We start from the raw sequence: 19,840 nt of genomic DNA on the forward strand, positions 1-19,840 counted from the left end.
CTCCTCTCCCTTCCGTCTGAGGAGTCTGGCGCCGCAGGTCTCCATAGTGGGATTGCGATGGGCGGCGCTTAGCGGCAGTGCCCTTGGAAAATAGTTTCCAACAATCCAACTTGCCGTTTTCAGCGTGTAGCAGCGAGCTAGCGTGTAGGTTTCTGCCGTTAGCTTGCTAGCTAGTTAGCGTTGTTGTTTTCACTGAGGCAGCAGGGCACTATTTACAGCGACACACAGGGAGGAGGGAGCGGAAGCCGCTCTGATTGACATGGTCGGAGCCAATGACAGAGTTTGTAATAAGCCGGGAGCGGACATCCGGCTGCCACCGAAACAGTCGCTCCAATGGGTGAGCAGCTGTAGAGCAGGGGAGGGTTTATCCCTGTTGCCTGTTTCCGTGGCGCCAGACTCCTCAGACGGAAGGCAGAGGAGGCTGGCCAGCGAGACTAGCCTAAACCTAATGTCTAACCCTAATGTTTTATAAAAATATGTGTGGTTGAACCCCAGTCTTCAGATGGGAAGGCAAGCACCTTACCCATTAAGCCACAGGACCGAGCACACCCTGAGCTGCACTTTTTTCCACACCCGGCTAACCCTAATCTTAACCACATTTGTTTTACTTGCCACATGTTTTTAGGAAGAAGCAGTTGCAGCAACCAATCATATGAGTTCAGGGTGCTGACATCAGGACGTCCTGCAGGCAGACTTCCTTAGCACTAGCTTCCCCAGCTAGCCAGTGATGTAACGCAGGAGCCACAGCGCCGCTCAAATCAACCAACAGATCAGTTAGTACAGTACTATGTCACAACCAACAGATCAGTTAGTACAGTACTATGTCACAACCAACAGATCAGTTAGTACAGTACTATGTCACAACCAACAGATCAGTTAGTACAGTACTATGTCACAACCAACAGATCAGTTAGTACAGTACTATGTCACAACCAACAGATCAGTTAGTACAGTACTATGTCACATTTACTTTACATTTAGCTCTGAGAAATACCACACCTCTTCATTTTCACAAACACACACACACGTCACACACACACACACACACAAACACACACACACACACACGTCACACACACACACAACTAGCTGAGTCAGCAGCAGTGAGTCTTGGTTGAGTCCTGACACAGAAATGAAAGAGATCAAAGCTCCTACGCTTGAGAGATCACACACACTCTCTCTCTCTCTCTCTCTCACACACACACACACACACACACACACACACACACACACACACACACACACACACACACACACACACACACACACAGGGGTCACACAAGGGCAGAGAGAACAAAAGCAGGAGGAAATAAGAAATAGAAAAAGGAAATTCCAGGAAGGTAAAGTCATCTGGGCGAGAGAGAGAGAGAAGAGGATATGATCAGTCCACTGCTGCTGGGCTCCTGTGAGGGGAGACGGAAACCACACAGAGACAAGTTCAAAGGTCACCGGAGAGAGAGAGAGAATGAGACCTAGCAGGCAAAGCCTTGTATCTGAAAGAAGAAGAGCTCTGACATTGGAGGTCCAGTGATGACATTTGAACACCCTGAAATAAACTGCTGCTGGGAAACAATATTGGAAAAAAAATATTCTTCTTACTGGTTTTGATCACGAGTGGTCTTTGATTGTTGCCAACATTAGCTTATTGAGTATTCCATCAGAAAGGATTATATTATAGATTTGATAGATTTGTCTGCAGGATAGTAGCAGAGCAACCCCAGCAGATTAACTTGCACACTACCAGTTAGTTCAGTAGACACTGACATAATCCATGTTGATGCATTTCAATGTATGGAGTGTGTTTCATCAACAAATCAGGAGTCCCTGAATCTGAAATCTTGAATCTTGAATCAAATCAGGAGTCCGTGCCTGCCTACAACACGAGAGTCGCAGGTTCAAGCCCCCGTGGTACCTCGTCCTCCGGCTTGATCTGCGGGGTGGGTATGTATTTTGTTCGCTGCACTAGTGCCTCCTCTGGTCGGTCGGGGTGCCTGTCCGGGGGGGGAGGGGAACTGGGGGGTGGGGCAGCGTGCCCTCACACATGCTACGTCCTGCCGGTGAAACTCCACGCTGTCAGGTGTAAAGAAGTGGCTGGTGACTGCACATGTATAGATACCCAAAGTGAAACGTCACTTCCTGCTTTCTCCCTGTACCAGCGCTGCGAAAAATATGAATGGCGGTGGACGGAGAATAAGTTTACTTTTTTGATCCCGTTTGAATTTGAACACCCACGGGGTGCCAACGCTCATTTTGTCAATTTAAAACATAACTTTGCACGTCTAGAAAGTCACAGTTTGTCGTCAAACTGAAACGTAGGGGTTACAGTAGTTTTGTACAAAAACTACATCGCTCGTGGAAGCTCGTGGCATGTCGCTGGGTCTTCAGCTTTGCCGGTAGAGAAAGTGACGTCACTTAGGCGACAGTGTATATGTAGTCTTTCTGATTTATAACTTCTAGTGCAACAGTTTGGCGACAAACTGCGACTTTCTTGACGTGCAAAGTTACGTTTTAAATTGACAAAATTTGCGTTGGCACCCCCGTGGCACAATTCAAACGGGATCAAAAAAGTGACCTTATTCTCCGTTCACCGCCATTCATATTTTTCGCATCGCTGGTACAGGGAGAAAGCAGGAAGTGACGTTTCACTTTGGCTCTCTATAGAAGAAAGCATGTGCTGCTACTCTCTCCCCAGGTGGGCAGGGGGGGTGGAGCAACGGCCAGGACAACGGGGGGGAATTGGCAAAGTACAACTGGGGAGAAAATGGGGGGGAAATCCAAAAAATACTTGATCACAAAACAATCCACACGGGTTTAAAATGCACCATTATTAAAGACAATGGTCAACCAGGCAGGTGTAATCCTGTACGCACCATGCATACATTTATTTTTGTCACTTCCTCCCCTCTGTGTGGAACCATGCCTGCACTGCTGCAGCACTACCCGGACACTTTAGCTGGGCGCACATCATGTTGTAGTTCAACAGCACTCTGCCTGTATAGCAACCAGGGATGTATGAACGGTTAGCATCAGATGGTTCAGACTCTCAGACAGGATGCACGCGGTGTCGTGGCCCTAGTGGCCAATTAAAAGGATTTGCGGTGCAAGTCGCAGTTGGCCAATTCACACCAAGAAGCATCGAGCCAGGAGGAGAGAAAACCCTGTGGAAACCGGTTGGGCTGCTCGTGCGCCACTGAAACTGTATCTGTGGTTAAAACACAGCACTGGAGGCTATACGTTTCCACTGTCACAGCTGGGAGGAAGTTCATATCTTCCACTCTCTCTTGACAAATTCCCTCATATAAAAGCAGTCATGTTTATTTGCCTGTTGTTATATCAGCTCGAGTCTGGACTTTTCATCCATCAACAGTTAGAGAAGAGGCTGATCTGTCTCCGCCAGCGTGTGTGTGTGTGTGTGTGTGTGGGGGGGGGGGGGGGGGGGGGGGTGCTGCTTGTGCATGCAATGAAATATGATCATGCTGCCTGGCGGCGTGGCACAACTGTGGTCACCAACAAAACACACGTCCATATATAGTATACTGTATATACTATATAATGCTTTGCATTGAAGATTTCACTAGCAGCATTTTTGCCTCCAAGGGAAAATTAAAATACTAAGAGAGCCACATACAGATGGAAAGTTAACTGTCCATAAAAGGGCACTATAAGGCATGAAGTGAAAATATATCATAGCCTAGGCTAGAGGGGATAATGCTTCGTCACAGAGCAGCAGAGTGACTCGCCTGCACTCTGGGCTCGTACATGCTGCATATCACGTCATTACTTTATCACTGTATGTATCGTATGAAGCCTTCATCAGAAGGCCTGTTTGGGCTTATAGAATATAGTCAAAGGCTCAAACTGAGGTTCAAGACAATAAAGAAATGAATCTTCAAACAACCAGCATATTATCATCATCTCTCATATCGCTGCCCTTTCCAGAGATTTAATCAAACACATTTTATGCTGACAAGCCATGACATGTTTCTTTTTCACTGCTCTATTCCTCATTGTGCCACGTTCAGCTGCCCACTGTCCATAGCTTATAGTGTGTATAGGGAGGGATGGGATATCGGTATCGGGTGCAGATATGACGAAATTCACATATCGGATATCGGACTGTCGTCGCTGATCCACATTCCGATCCAGACTCCATTCATAGCTGCACTGGACCATAAAGCCACCGTAACATAACATGAAACAGTGCTAGGAAGTAGTAGTAGTAGTAGAAGTGAAGTAGTAACGTTAGCGGTTAGCTAACTCAACAACATCTCTTTCTTACTTTTGGAAATATTTTAGTCTCATGCATATTTTGGGGGTTTCCCACTTTACCAAAAATGTGGTAAAGTGACCAGGGGTGTTTAATTGTCGCTTATTTGTTGAAATGCGATCTTAATCATTTTGAGTGGATGAATTGTTTTGTAAATATCTAACGACCTTTATTAATTGTTTAATTGAATATTGCTATGAAATAAATGGATTACCAAACCAAAATACTAAATGAGGTCACAGTAGGAGCCGGCTACTATGTCAACGTGGAGGCTGCAGACTCCTTTGGAGAGTTGCCAAGACCTCTGGTATCGGAATCAGTATCGGTATCGACACAGATATCCAAATTCCGATATCGGAATCGGATCGGAACTGGAAAAAAGTGGATTGGTGCAACTTTTCACTGCTCATTGTGCCACGTTCAGCTCCCCACTGTCCATAGCTTATAGTGTAGGTCAACTTTTCACCCTCTTTTCTTGCGTTTTTTTGTGTTTTTTTTGCCATGCAGACACTTTGGAGGTTGAGGGTGATGTTCAGACTGCTAACTCTGCAGCTGATGCTAACTCTGCAGCTGATGCTAACTCTGCAGCTGATGGCTGGAGGTGAGCAGAAGGACACGGTGAGATGCTGGGAGAACTGGCAGCTCATCCTTTATCAATACATGCTGTATATCTGAGGGGCTGGAGGTGTCATCATGTCCAGGCTGCAATCACTCACATTGTTTAGGTCAATTCTTTATTGTCATGTCCAACAGTGTTGGTTCAAATGTGTTTAAATCCGTTTAATTGACCTTTAGAGGGAGCTAGTGACTAATTACACTAGCTACAAATAGCCCTCTTCGGTGTAGTATGTGTTCAGCAATTTGTCGGCTGTGCAGGTTGGAGGCGATTTTTAGGTTTTGGTCCCAGTTTAGGTTTAAATTCACAAAACTGCTCTACTTTAGCGACCTTATACATACAGTAACTGATCATTCTAAACAGTCCTGTATTTATTCATTTATGCTAAATGTTATATCTAACATTTTCCAGAGCTGTATCCACCTTATTTTTGAATGCCCCACTGTAAAAAAGAATCGTGGGTACAAGGTCCGGTTTAACGTGACTCATTGTTGCCGCTTGCCATTTCCTTTGTTATACTCTGGCTGCAGACCCGAATTATAAACCGGAAGCTGGAGTCCGTTATAAAAGTTATAAATACAGTCACGTTATAAACAACTAACCAACGCTGGGGGTCCGTATGGAAACTCGAAATGTGTGTTACTCGAAATGGTTAAAAGTTAAATCAATTTGGTGGCGTTTTACTGCCATGTAACATAGCTAGCTAGCCGCTAACATTAGCCACAGTTAGTAGCCGACTACCCACAATGCATTACGTTATCCCAGCACCCGAACGACACGGCTGTAGAGCAGAATGGCTCTGCTGTAAAAGGGTAAAATCCTCATAGACGTTTTTTTTGTCGGGGGCTGGGGGGTTATCTAAATTGGTTACACCGGAAATAGAACCCATAGTTAACGTAAGGCAAAATGGCCGCCAAAAATAAGGTGGATAGGACAGGTACAGTGGTGAGCATGTCTCACACACCACTGGTGGCCTTGATGATTTTTTTTCCAGGGATTTGTGAAAGGCTTTAGGGGACGTTTGTTAATGGGACACACAGGCCAATCAGGAAGTGTTTACAGTGTTCACAATCGATAGGAACACACGCTGCTGAGTGCTGACCTCTATAGGCAAACAGAGGACATTCATTGGAAGGCAAACAAGCACAGGGAAAAAATCTATAGCACTAATGTCAATGTGTATCGACGCATCAACTCTTTGTGTAACAAATAATCACAATACAAAATAAATCATTCCCATATCATGAACAAAAATATCACATAGAATGAGATGATGATGGTGATATTCCGGTCTTAGAAAGCTGAGGAGGAGTTCATATTTGTTCATCCGTCAGTCAAATAATGGCACGTTCAAGAAAGCAAAGAGATGCCGTTGAATTGGACATTGATTGCAGGCTCAGAGTGACACATCTTCTCGACAGTGAGAGGTTCTTTACAGCAGCAGCACAGCCATTCAACTTGAATGTCTCAATTCAAAGACCATGATAAAGAATCAAGTCTACTACTACGACCCCATTCATAAGAGCCAAAGATTCATGTTGCAGGAGGAGTGAGGAGTCTGGAACTTTTCAAGCCTCCTACAAGTATGTTTTATGCTGCCAGCAAATGTGCACGACGAGCCAAAACTTTCAAAACGTCCACTTATAGACAACCAAACCAAAGTGAACGTCGTGAGACGTTACTTTTTTTTTATCCTGTTTGAATTGTGCCACGGGGGTACACATATCATGTTTTTCAATGTAAACGATCACTTTGCAAGTCGAGAAAGTCAGTTTGTGGTAAAACTGTGGCACTATAAGTTAAAATCAGAAAGACTACGCGCACAACCAGTCGCATAAGTGACGTCTCTCCCGCCAGGCCATGTTGTTGTTGGCGTGACGTATAATGTGCGACACGAGAGATGTAGTCGATTGAGCGGTTTCATACAAAACTAAACGTTATGTTTCAGTTTCAGGACAAACTGCGACTTTCTTGACTTGCATAGTTATCTCTTAAATTGACAACATTGACATGTGGACCTCATGGGACAATTCAAATGGGATCAGAGAAAGAAATGGTCTCTGGCGTTCACTTCACACCACCATTCAGAGGTTTTTCAGACGCTGGTACACAGTACACATGGTAAGGCAGGAAGTGACGTTCATCACTTTGGCTCTCTATAGACTCATTGTCCACACGTTGGAGCCATCACTTCGATTCTGGCACCCAACAACACAGCAAGACGACATTTTGGGTAGTGTTATTAAGTGATAAGGAGATCCGTGTTTGCAGCCCGTGACGTAGGCAGTCAAGGCGTCTATTCACCTTATGTAGCCCCGCCCCACTTGACCCAGTTGTGTTATGACTTCCTGTTCAAAACAGCATCTGTTTTACCTGCTCACTGGTACTGTACTGTCACAGGAAGTGTAAACACAAGAGGAAGTAACTGGCTGACCCCTGTGTTAGAACATAAGGTGAATAGGGAAGCATGGAGAACAGTTTGGCACCATGCTGATTTCAAAGGCGGAACATTTCAGTCTATAGACAGTAATTAGCTCCCACAGCAGCCTGCAGTGTGGAGCCCAGGAGCTGGACTCCACACTGCAGGCTGCTGTGTGGAGCCCAGGAGCTGGACTCCACACTGCAGGCTGCTGTGTGGAGCCCAGGAGCTGGACTCCACACTGCAGGCTGCTGTGTGGAGCCCAGGAGCTGGACTCCACACTGCAGGCTGCAGTGTGGAGCCCAGGAGCTGGACTCCACACAGCAGCCTGCAGTGTGGAGCCCAGGAGCTGGACTCCACACAGCAGCCTGCAGTGTGGAGCCCAGGAGCTGGACTCCACACAGCAGCCTGCAGTGTGGAGCCCAGGAGCTGGGCTGGGGAAGAGGAGCACAGGGCTAAAATGTCCCTAAAGGGCAGAGGTGAAAACCTGCTTCCACCTGCACTATTTGTGTTTCTATACTGGGGGTGCCCTGTTCCACCTGCAGTATGTGTTTCTATACTGGGGTGCCCTGTTCCATCTGCAGTATGTGTGTTTCTATACTGGGGGTGCCCTGTTCCACCTGCAGTATGTGTGTGTATATACTGGGGGTGCCCTGTTCCACCTGCAGTATGTGTGTGTATATACTGGGGGTGCCCTGTCTCTATTTACTACAGCCCAGTATGTATGTATATCATATCAAATAAATGCAAAGTGCCTTTTCTGCTTCTACTGCTGTGAAAGACAGGGGATCTCCCCTGGTCAGGGCAGAGAGAGAGAGAGAGAGAGAGGAAGGGTTGAAGGTGAATAGCTACTGACTTGCCCCAGGGCAGAGAGAGAGAGAGAGAGAGAGAGAGAGAGAGAGAGAGAGAGAGAGAGAGAGAGAGAGAGAGAGAGAGAGAGAGAGAGCGAGCGAGAGAGAGAGAGAGAGAGAGTTCCTTTAATCAGCACAATCAGACATCCAGGCTATGAGGGGCTAATCCATTCCCCTGGTAGACACTGTCAAACACATGGGTCTTCTTCTGCTTCAGCAATTTCCTTCTTTCTCCCTCAAAAATAAAAGAACCATACTGGGTTTAAATGTAGAGCCAATTTCAATGAATAGCCTGTAACTCATTTTAGTATCCTAAATCCTAATGTATCACGTGCCATACTGTAAAAAGGCATTTCATATAGAGCCTATTTCTGAGTATGTTTACATCAATTAATTATATTAACAATTGATTTCGAATATCACCATCTGCATGTCCAAGTAGCTATATTTTGCTCACCTTTTGGCAACATATTTCTGATTTTTTTTTTAAGAATTTGATTTTTTTTCAAGGCCACTGTGCTGCTCCAAATGATTAAACTTTAAATAGGACACATCATGTAAGACAAGAGCTGCCTCGCTACACAAGAACCAGCCTTTCGGTGAATAGTACTGACACTGCTGAAACGAGTTTGACAAGTTGTGCGTCTTCTCCTCTGCTTTAGGGCAGTCTATCTTTGTCCAGGCATTTCAAATGTCTTATATGACACTGACACGTGATACGCGCCAATAAGAACAATCATTTCAACCTTCCCTGTCCGATAACTTTATGTCATTCTCATTCTTGCACTTTAGCCATTTCTCTCCTCTTCTAGCAGGTGCTTCGCTGTTGATATCCTCATGTCAACTTCCCCCCCAACAACAAGTCGCAAACTCACCTTTCCTTTCAGGTCGAGGATAAATATCGCAGACGCCGACATCTTGGCAACGAACAATCCCGCAGTACAACTAGACTAACGTTAGATATTATAGTTGTAACGTAATCCGTAAAATATGGGTCACTTAACTGGGCTAATAGTTTCTCGCATCATCTTCCTCCTCATCTCCTCCACTCGTTGCGTTTCTTTCAATGCAACTCGCTGCTTTTCCGGAGCGTGAGTGTCAAGCTAGCCGAAGAAAGGAGGAGTTGAGGGAGGAGGGCTTCCTGTGGTGGGTGGGTGGTGGTGGTGGTGGTGGTGGTGTGCCGAGAAATGAGTTCGTCATCGTAACATTTTCCAAAAATCTCAAAAATGGTATTGGGTACACCTGCTTTACTTCCTGCTTTACCACCTTAAAACGGTAGCTGTGAAATGGGGTCGATAGAAACGTTTTTATATCAATTTTCGGTACACCGGGCACACCCCGCCCAATACTTTATGGCAAATCGTCGCTTTCATTCTGAAGGCCAAATCGCTGGTATTTCCGGTATAACTGCAGCTGTCTGTGGCAGCTTTACGCAGCAGGTTTCCGGGTTGGAGCCTCGCCTGTCAGCTTCAGTTTGACCTGTCAGACAGCTTTCATCAGCTGGAAGAGGATCCCATTAACGCCCCAGGCCGAGCCTACTGTCACTTCTGCCTTTTATAGCCTCACATTGACGTCGCTATATATGATCAGTAATGAAATGGTAAATAAAGGTGAGTGAATTATGACCTCTGCTCTCTGCAGGCAAACAAAAAACATAAATTTACGCCTTTATTCAACCTTGAAAGACCTTTATGCACACATGGCATTGATGTTATGTCATGGAGATTTATGTAAGGCCAATGGTGGGGAAATTGTAAATTGAATTGAAGAAGTTGACTCATCGCCTCCACTACAAACCCTGGTGGCTGGTGGTGTGTATGTTTACAAAAGGTAAAGACAGACTAAAAAGCAGATCATAATTGGATTTTTATTTAACTCAGAGTAGCCTATAATAGAGTTCATAGCCTCACACTTTTTACCCAAACCACGATGAACGATAGTGAATAGGGACTTCTGAAATGGTTTAATGCAAATATCAGCACAAATGAGGATTGTACAACACCATTCTTTAAGGTTACATGATTTTATGGGCTTTTTGAATCACCGCAAGCACATAGCCTGTTTGCCTAGAATCATACCGGTATTATAAATTCATGAATACTCGCACCTTTGATTAGATATCACTAGCAGAGACAAAATGACAGTACAAAGTGAACTGTTGGTTTATTGATAAGTAGGCCTACTGCAGATGTGTTTTTATTTAGCGGTGTCTCTACAAAATGGGGGGGAATCATACAGGGATATTTTTCATACCCAGGTATTATGTCAGGCCTGGGTCTATGTACCCAGGCCTGCCAAATCAAACCCCTCATTTGGCTGAAGACCCCAGGTTCTGTCTGACACCCTTTGATCTCTATTTTCTTTTTTTTTCTTTTCTTTTTTGGCATATTGAATAATTCTTATGGCTTTGATTATGGCATACTGTGGAAATATAATTGTGAAATCTATATGATGATTCCTGAGAATGTCCTGAAGCCCCCTGAAGGACTTTTAGGGGTCCGCAGACCATACTTTGAGAACTATTGCCATAATAATCCATGATGTAACATGTCGGCTGCTGTTTGAAATGAGTGCAGATTTTCAAATGATTTTCCTGCCCCTTTTCCTAAATGTAACCAGTAGTAACTTGAACACCTGCCACCTTTTCATCCAGAATTTGCATTTCACTTAATTGGGGGAGGTTGGGGGGGGGTAGGAGTGAAATAGGTGATTCCTGCAGCTGGACCCAGATGGGGAGGGGGGGGGGGGTAGGCCTACTCCTCCTAAGTGATGGCAAATTCAATATCCATCTCTTCCTCTTCCTCTGTGTCTCGCATGTCCTCCAGTGCCCTCTCAGCCCTCTCTCTCTCACTGGCCTGGATGTAGTTGTCCTCGATGAAGCCATCATCATAGTCTTCACCCTCCCCCACATGAGGGATACAGTGAGGGTTCATGCCACGCCCCCCTTGCATGGCAAATTCCACCTCCAACCCTGGTGGCAGGAACAGAAACCTGTATTATCCTTCATGCAGAAATGTACCTTGTAGTAAATCCAGAGGTGGAAAGTACTCGAGTACAAGTACTCAAGTACAAATAATCGAGTAGTTTTTTTTAGGAACTGTACTTTACATTTTTTTTATATATAATGCTATACTTTTACTCTTACTTCAATTTAGTTAGTATGAGTAAATTCAGATTTTGCACACCACACTATGAAAACAGCACAGTAGCATTGGGAGTGCTTGCTAACAGGTCCAGAATGACTTCTGCATTTAGGGCGCCCAAAAGGACTCGTTAGTGCAGCGGCCAATTAAATTAAATTGTGCTCAAGACTGGCCAATTGAATTAGACAGGTTTAGACCATCCACGCAATTGTAATGATCCTCAACATCACATTAGCTCAGAAATCTCACTTTCATTGCTGATAGCGATAGCAAAATGGATGTATCTGACTGTGATACTGCTGCTGCTATCAGCTCTAGCTCGTCTGACAAAGGAGAAAATCGCCAAACTGAGCATCCCTGGCCGCATCTGAACGAGCTGTTCAGTATGAGACAAGAATAAGACAGATAGACAGGGACAGCTTTTAGGAAACACATGGGAACATGTGCTGGATGTGTGAAACAATTATTAGGGCAAATAATAAAAAATAAGAAATACAAGTAACACAAATGTACTTTTATTTGAGTATTAAATCGACAACCTTTTGACTCTTACTTGAGTAATTTCCTGGACTAGTGATTTTACTTGTCCTTGAGTTAATTTTCACTAACAAGTCTTGTACTTGAGTAGGATTTGTCAGTTTCCACCTCTGAGTAAATCAGAATAGGCATAAGCAGCAAGGATCAAATCCATTTCCACATTCTAAACACGATTTTTAAACACGATTTCAGACGGCAGCCCGTCTTTATTGTCACACGAACACACTACAACACATGCATGCGGCCACACCACACACTCATGCTGACGGTGGCCGGTGAAATATGTCCTCTGCATTTGACCCATCCAGGCTTGTCCTTTCCTCCAGGGGGCAGACCAGGAGCAGTGGTCGCTATTTCTTTCCAGCGCCCGGGGACCTTCATTGGACCATCATTGGACCAACTTCAGATGTTGTCGTCACTGGTCGGATGACGATCTTCTGCATGTTTTTAGTGGGGGGTTATGTACGAAGGAACCCCCTGGGGGGTACGGGGAGAACATGCAAACTCCACACAGAAAGGCCCTTTCGACGAGATAGCCCACCTGGGCAGTAGGCACTGAAGATATGGGGGGGTCACAACTCCAGCGCCCACAGCGTCCCAGGTGGGAATCGAACCCAGGACCTTCGAGCTGTGAGGCGACAGCGCTTACCACTGCACCACCGTACATTCTGTTGTTTACAACAGATTTGAGTGGACTAGTTAGAGAAGGCAACTTAATTTACACCGCTCCCTGCATACAAGATGCAGCACACAAGTTACATCAGGACCAATAATCATTATAAGGGACATCCCATAACAGTCCAGTCAGTGTTCATGAATATGATAAACTCTTCCTCATGAGATGCAGGGCTCAAAATCTGCCATGTCATGTTGATGTACAGCCTGCAGCGGCTCCATCAACAATCATTAATGAACCGATTTGTGCAATTATACAGTTTGTCTGAACTTTTACTTCCAAATGAGCTTTTAAGTATTGCAGTGCTATCATAACCGCCCCCATCTGGCAGAGTCAGGTTAGTGCTATCAGTTCACAGCCAGAAAATGTGCGTCCCAGAAATTCATCCTTCATACTGTCACCTTTTCCATCTTTTTGAATTCTTCTCATTAGTTTTTTGTTGTAGTGCAGAAGATTGAAATGTCCTTGAGCACAGTGAACAACCTCATATTTTGAGGCTGAAATTGATGGCATTCTCCCCTCCAGTTTGACCATCATAGTTTTGCTTTTTGGTCTGAATTTGTCTTTATCAGGCAATGGTGGGTGTGGCTATTTCAGTTAACTGTTAACATCCGTAGAGTTTATTTTTTTATGATTCGTCTTTGAGATCAATGAGTGGCACACTGGCTCAATCACTTGTTACAGTAACTTGTGGCCAGCACCATTGGAATTCTATGCAGAATGCAACGCAAACAATCTTGTTTCCAGGGGTCGCTGAATGTCATATATTTTGTGATTTCAAAATGTGTTTCCATAACGTGACACGAACACTACAAAGAAAAAGAACTCTAAAAAGTCAAAAATGTCGAGGAAGGAATAGAGCAACAAACCAGACTGGCTAACGGTGTCTCCATCCCGCAGCCTGGTGTGCCTGTAGCTGGCCAGGTAGCGCCGCACCACCTGGCATTTAGCCAGCAGGGCGATGAGGATGGACACGGAGATGGCGGTGGCCAGCACGGCCACCAGGAACTCCCAGTTGTGGGAGGCGGCTTTCTCTGATTGGCTTGTCAGTGTGCCTGTTGGAGAAGAGGAAACAAAACAAAGGACGGGCCCACTTTTCTTTTCAAGTAGCATCCACGGTTTGATGTTCTCCCTGTTTTCATCCTTCCCAGTTCCCACTACACTACAGTATATTATGCAACACATCACAAATACAAAATAAAAGTGCAACTGCAGCTGTTGCCACATCACATCACACCAGATGTCCATTTCACTGTAGGATAACTAAAGGACTGAATGACATCAATCCAGAGGGCAGCGTCAGCAGCTACTCCACACACACACCATGTTTTTAGCTGCGATCAGCAGAAGTCACAAGTTATCAATTAAAAAAAGGCGTCCCACTGTGCGTGTGCAGCTGCAGGGACACAGAGATGCAATACTAATCACTTGCATTTGTGTTTTAGCTCATTTGGCAGATCAGCAGACTTTCACACATTTTTGGGTTCCAATGTGAGAAAGTTTGGCTTCTGTGTTTGGTTTCACACACAGCCAAATAGGCCGGTGCTTATAATGAATTATGTACGTGTGCGTCAATCAATTCTTTTTGAGCCAAGTGTCTTGATCAAAAACTCTGTAGCAGTCAAGTTATAGACTCAGATTGGCAAAAGACTCAAAGCTGATCAATTTAATGGTTGACCTCCTCCTTACCATTTTGTGTTGTTGGCATAGTTGTAGAATGTGTGTCGTTTGCTGATGCTTCCATCTGGCTTCGTTCTCGTCACTTTGGGAGGGTGACTTCTCCTTCTCGGCTCAAGTTGTTTCTTTGTGGAGGAGACTTGTGTCGTGTGCTCAGATGCACCATGGGAGTATGGAGGAGACTTGTGTCGTGTGCTCAGATGCACCATGGGAGTATTACAAACCCCCAGTTTAAAACAGGAAGTCAATGTATGGGAAGCGGCATGGTTTGTCACTACAATCTGTGTGACCCGGTGAACTGCTGCTGGCTTAGAGCATCTCTGTCCACAAGGTCCATCTGACACTGAAATGAGTCTTGGATTCCTCTACAGTGTAGCTCCAACAGAGATGGACGTGTTATCTCCTCGCCATCCAGTGGGTGGTGATGTTCAAAACCCTCACCACGCACAATTGGAATGGGGTCTAATGGAAATGGTGCACAGACAGAGCAGGCCTCTCCCCGGCTGGGGGAGGTAGTTTTTCTGGGGAGATTTATCTGGACCGGGTGGGGGTCGAACCTCCGGAGCTCCACTAGGTGGCAAGGTTGAGTGATGCTGCTGCGTGCTTCAGTGACAAGTCAAGGGTGGTGGTGTTGTTGTCCCATGTCCAGGTTGAGGTATGAGCCCGAGTGCTCTTCCTGCTGTCAAACGAGGCTTTGGAGACACAGAGAGAGAGAGAGATCATTAGGAAGAGAGCGACATATTAACTCAATTACATCAATGTGGAGCCAAGTTTCTGTCAAACCATTACTCATTTGGCCCACAAAGGCATTTTGAAAGTGGAAGAATATTGTAGTCTTTTTCAATCATGCAGATTGTCGACAAACTACAATTCTTTTGGACTCTTTGTTTGCCAGTAAATACATATTTCATAACGGAACCATTCATAATGCGTTGTCATAAAAGGAGACATTGTCAATTTAAATATAAAAATCACACAAGTGAGTAGAAGCTGTCAGATGAGGAGGATATGATCCACAGCAGGAAAAGTGTGCCACAAACAGGACGTCCCACACACGATCGTACCTTCCTCTGTAGCTGACATTCAACGCAGGCAAAATGGAGTGTATCTCTGTGTGTGTGTTTGTGTGTGTGTGTGTGTGTGTGTGTGTGTGTGTGTGTGTGTGTGTGTGTGTGTGTGTGTGTGTGTGTGTGTGTGTGTGTGTGTGTGTGTGTGTGTGTGAGTGACCGAGAGAGAGAGAGAGAGAGAGAGAGTCGGGGGGGGGCGGGCAGACAGAGAATCTGACTGTGACCGTCTGATGATCTTCGGACCTAGCCATGTGGGGGGCTCACTCCAATTAAGCAGTCTTCAGAAACAACAAAACAATAGCAGCTCCTGCACTAGGAGAACCACTCCAGAAAGAGAAGAATCTAAACGGCAGCTCAGCCACAGCGTAATGGAAATGCTGCTATTATTTACTTACTGCCAACAATTTTGACAGTAATTTTAGCATCCTACTGTATATTTAAGCAATAGATCATGACAGGCCGTGATATATGCTCATTATACCACACCTAAGGGTCGTGTTTATAATGAGCATATATCAAGTTAGCAAGTATCAAGTAGCAATATGAAAGGAATAAACAACTCCAATTTAAATGGCTGTTTGAGAAATCTTGGCTCCCTGCACAGAGCTGACACAGTTGCTGAACGTCAGATAGCAACACAGGCTTGTGACAAACCAACATCTGACGTTAGTGTGGTGTGTTCTATGTTGTTTAATTCTATGTGTGAGTAACAGAAAGCGTTGAGGAAGATAGCCTATAGGCTGCTGGAGACGGGTTGTTATGGTTGGTTACTTCCTAGAGCTACAGAGTTGACACATATTGCTACGCTAAATACATAGATTTGATCATAGCTCACAGTTTGTCTCACATTGCTTCTTTTTGAATGTAACGACAGTTAGCTAGCTAACTTTGGCTAAAGCTTGTGCTAACGTTAGTTAACGCTAATGTTTCTATTTCGGCAGGCAGCTAGCGAACGTTGTTATCGCCGTTAGCTAGCTAGCAGCTAACTAGCTTTTGTATACTGATGACGTCACTAGCATGAGACGACAGTAAACACTACCGCAAGGCACTCTGGGTGTGGAGCTCCCGTTTGCGAGGCTAGGAGGCTAGCTAGCTACCTTTTTGTTTTCTGATTTCTCATAACTGTGGAATATTAGCGTGGTATACGCTAAATATACCACAGCTGTGAGCCAATCAGATTGCGTGATTTGAGAGAGCCGTTTTATAAGATCCACTTCTATACAAGAGGGATGCAATGTCACCCACGACCCGGCCTACCTATAATCTTTAGAGTTTGATTATGTATTAATCATTTGAACCATGACATCTGCAATGTTTAGGTAAACAGGTAATGGATAATGCAGATGGAAAATGGTGCCAACAATGACCATCATTGGTTATTCCCTTTTTTTCCCCTGTTGTCAATCTCCATGTCTGATGAAGGTCATATTGCTTTTCTCAAAATGTAAAGGTGCTTTCACTTGCTTTGATGGTACAGTAAATGACCTGCATTTATATACCATTTTTATCCAAAGTGCTTTACAATGAGTAGGTACATTCCCCCCAGTCACACAGACATTCACACACCGATGGCGGCATGCTACAGTACCACAGGGTGTTGGCACAGCCATTGGGAGCAATTTGAGGTTCAGTGTCTTGCCCAAGGACAGTTTGACGTGCAGACTGGAGGAGGCGGGGATCAAACCACCGACCTCTTTCATCCAAAGCGATTAGTGGACGACCCGCTCTACCTCAGTCACCCGCCTTGACCTGCATGTGTGACTTGACAGCACAACACCTCAGTGATGATGTGAATGCAAATCATTTGGATCCCTTCCATATGAAGTGACATTTGAAATACAGGGGACCATTGTGTGTACAGCTATTTGCAAATTAGCCGAAAAGGATCAGCTATTTGCATGCTCACATGGTTTTACAGTACATGACATATGAATATGAAGACAGACAGACACATTCTCATGTTTCCATCCATTTCTTATTACACCATCTTGAGATGTTTTAAGATGCATCATGGTCTTAAGCAGGTATTTTGGATGGACATTGGACAAAATGGCTCTGGATCATTATCTTCTCCATCAGGCCGCATCACTTTTGGCTTGGGAGGGCAACAGAAACATACAAGCCCCTTCAGACTAGTGAGAAGAAATCAACTTTGGAAACTTCCTGGGACATGAACTCTGTGAACCCAGATCCAATTCAAGTCTAATTTCACACTTTGAAGACAGTGATTGGGATTTCATATCCATCAAGCTTTTCAATCTCCGTCTCCCAGAGACTCTAACTCTCTCTCTCCCACACAACCTCTCCAGACTCTGATGTCTCCCTCCCAGAGACAGGCTTGTTGCTTTTTCCTTTCAGACAATAGCGTTTGTTTCACAGAGTCCAGCTCCTGTGTTTTTTCTTGAAGATTTGTGTATTTGTCTCTCCTCTAACTCGCTCTCTCCCAGACAGCCTCTCCAGACTCTGAGGTCTCTCTCTCCCAGATAGCCTCTCCAGACTCTGAGGTCTCTCTCCCAGACAGCCTCTCCAGACTCTAACTCTCTCTCTCCCAGACAGCCTCTCGAGACTCTGAGGTCTCTCTCTCCCAGATAGCCTCTCCAGACTCTGAGGTCTCTCTCTCCCAGATAGCCTCTCCAGACTCTGAGGTCTCTCTCCCAGACAGCCTCTCCAGACTCTAACTCTCCCTCTCCCAGACAGCCTCTCCAGACTCTGAGGTGATGTTTCACACAGAGAAGGCCATTAGGCCTCTTCCCTTCCATCGTCTTCTACTGTTCTGTTGGTCAGCTTAGGCCGTAAACACACCGCTAGGCCCCACTTTATCTCTTCCTGTTCTGTCCTCACACAGGCACAACAAAACACACACACATGTTGTCAGGATCGGTGTTAGACATGTGGATCTATTCGCGGGTAGTTGAGGGCCAAGACACTCTCCAAGAGTAGGGGAGTTGTGGAACTTGATAGCTTGATAGCTGGGGCTGCACTGTTCGAGGTTTTGGAACGGTTGCAGAGATTGCAGAGGGGTGATTCTGGACTCCTGCTCAGGGCGGGAGAGGTTGTATAGCCGGCTCCGGGGAAAGGTTGCCCCGGCCTTAAGGTCAACAGGGCAATCAAACGGCCGGTGGGGAGGGAGGGACAGCGTATGCTCCTTCCCGAACACCGGGGCCAAATCATGGTAAACCATGGGAACGGACGACAGATCCGGGGGAGCCGCAGCCGACACCGGTGCAGGGGAAGCCGGAGAGAGCACGGCGACCAGGCAATTTGCATGGCAATAGGGGCTCCACGAGACCACCTTGCCCTTGCCTGGGGACCATTGGAGGAAGGGTTTGTGCAGGTTTAACCAGGGGCGGCCGAGGACCACGGGAGTGTTAGGACAGTCGGTCACGTGGAAGTGAATTGTCTCCCGATGGTTCCCAGAAAAGCGAAGGTCAACTGGCATGGTTCTTTCAGTAATCTGGGCGAAGCGCTGGCCCCCGAGGGTTATGGCCTCAAGGGCGGGGGAAAGTGGGACGGTCCCCACGCCCAGTCGAGTAACAATACCGCGGTCCAAGAAGCACCCCTCCGCCCCCGAGTCGACAAAGGCTGGGAGGGCAAGTGGCCGACCCCGCCACAAGAGGGTGCAATCAAACGACGATACGGGCAGAGGGGCGCAATCGGTCTGGCTCAGTAGCATCTGCCCAACGGCTACTGAGCCTAGTCTTTTGGTGTCTTGCGTTCTTTCAGGCGGATGGGGCAGTCCTCGATCACATGGTCCGGGAAACCACAATAATGGCAGAGGTTGTCGCGGATGCGGCGTTGTCTCTCCTCAGGGGAGACGCGGTCCCTGCCCGATCGAGAGGGAGGGGCAGCGGCAAGGGCCGCGGTAGCGGAGGGGGCAGGACTAGGTACGGCATCTGCGGTGCGGGTGGGCGTCTTCACGAGGCACTCTTGCACCGTTTGGCCCGGCCGAGCCTGAGCCTGTACTGCCCTGAGCAGCCCCTCCACAGCTCTCACCAACCCGGGAGTCTCTGGGCCTGGAAACTGAGGTGGAGCGCTGGCTCGCCACAGGGAGATTTGGTCCGCAATAGCGATGGCCAAATCTATCGCCCCGTCCAAGGGGAGTGACCCACCCCGGAGAGCCATCTCCCTCCCAACCTCACTGTTCAACCCATTTTGAAAAGCCGTGGTCAGGGCGCTATCATTCCAACCTGACTCTACTGCCAAGCTACGAAACTGGCTGACAAACTCACGGACTGAAAGTCCTCCCTGACGGAGCCTCGTAAGGCGCTGACCGGCCTGCTGGCCTTGCATCGGGAGATCATAAACTCTCCGGAGTTCGCCAGAGCAAGCAGCAAAAGATGAGGCAAGTGGGGAGCCTTGCTCGAAGAGGGCATTGAACAACCTGAGCGGAGGACCCTCCAACAGGTTGGCCAGGAACGCTATCTTCGCCCCTTCGGCGGCATATCGTATAGGCTGAGCGCTAAACGCCAACTGGCACTGGGTTAGGAACTGACGGCAAGAATTGGGGTCCCCAGAGTACTTAGTGGGCGAGGGAATGTGGGGTTCAGGCATGGGCGCAGCAGGGAGCATGGCCGCCCTGGAAACTCT

General features: G+C 46.4%; 2 protein-coding genes across 6 annotated transcripts in view; both read right to left on the minus strand.

Annotated features, from left to right (window-relative positions):
• Positions 1-9,202, minus strand: part of LOC310785926 (AP-1 complex subunit mu-1-like) — a 52,056-nt gene extending 42,854 nt beyond the window's left edge. Inside the window, exon 1 of the mRNA XM_083647105.1 lies at positions 9,029-9,202. Within this exon, the coding sequence (XP_083503231.1) occupies positions 9,029-9,070 (42 nt within the window). The 5' untranslated portion in view covers positions 9,071-9,202. The remainder of the gene's footprint in view (positions 1-9,028) is intronic.
• An 812-nt stretch (positions 9,203-10,014) lies between these two features.
• Positions 10,015-19,840, minus strand: part of cUnh1orf210 (chromosome Un C1orf210 homolog) — a 17,356-nt gene continuing 7,530 nt past the window's right edge. For all 5 annotated transcript variants that reach the window (XM_083647573.1, XM_083647571.1, XM_083647570.1 and 2 more), the window contains 3 exons: positions 14,199-14,878; positions 13,379-13,564; positions 10,015-11,124 (listed from right to left, as the gene is read on the minus strand). In XM_083647573.1, the coding sequence (XP_083503699.1) occupies positions 10,916-11,124; positions 13,379-13,564; positions 14,199-14,253 (450 nt within the window). In that variant the 5' untranslated portion in view covers positions 14,254-14,878 and the 3' untranslated portion in view covers positions 10,015-10,915. The remainder of the gene's footprint in view (positions 11,125-13,378; positions 13,565-14,198; positions 14,879-19,840) is intronic.

The sequence above is a fragment of the Poromitra crassiceps genome (assembly GCF_964638095.1).
Source record: "Poromitra crassiceps genome assembly, chromosome: 12".
NCBI classification, from domain to species: domain Eukaryota; kingdom Metazoa; phylum Chordata; class Actinopteri; order Beryciformes; family Melamphaidae; genus Poromitra; species Poromitra crassiceps.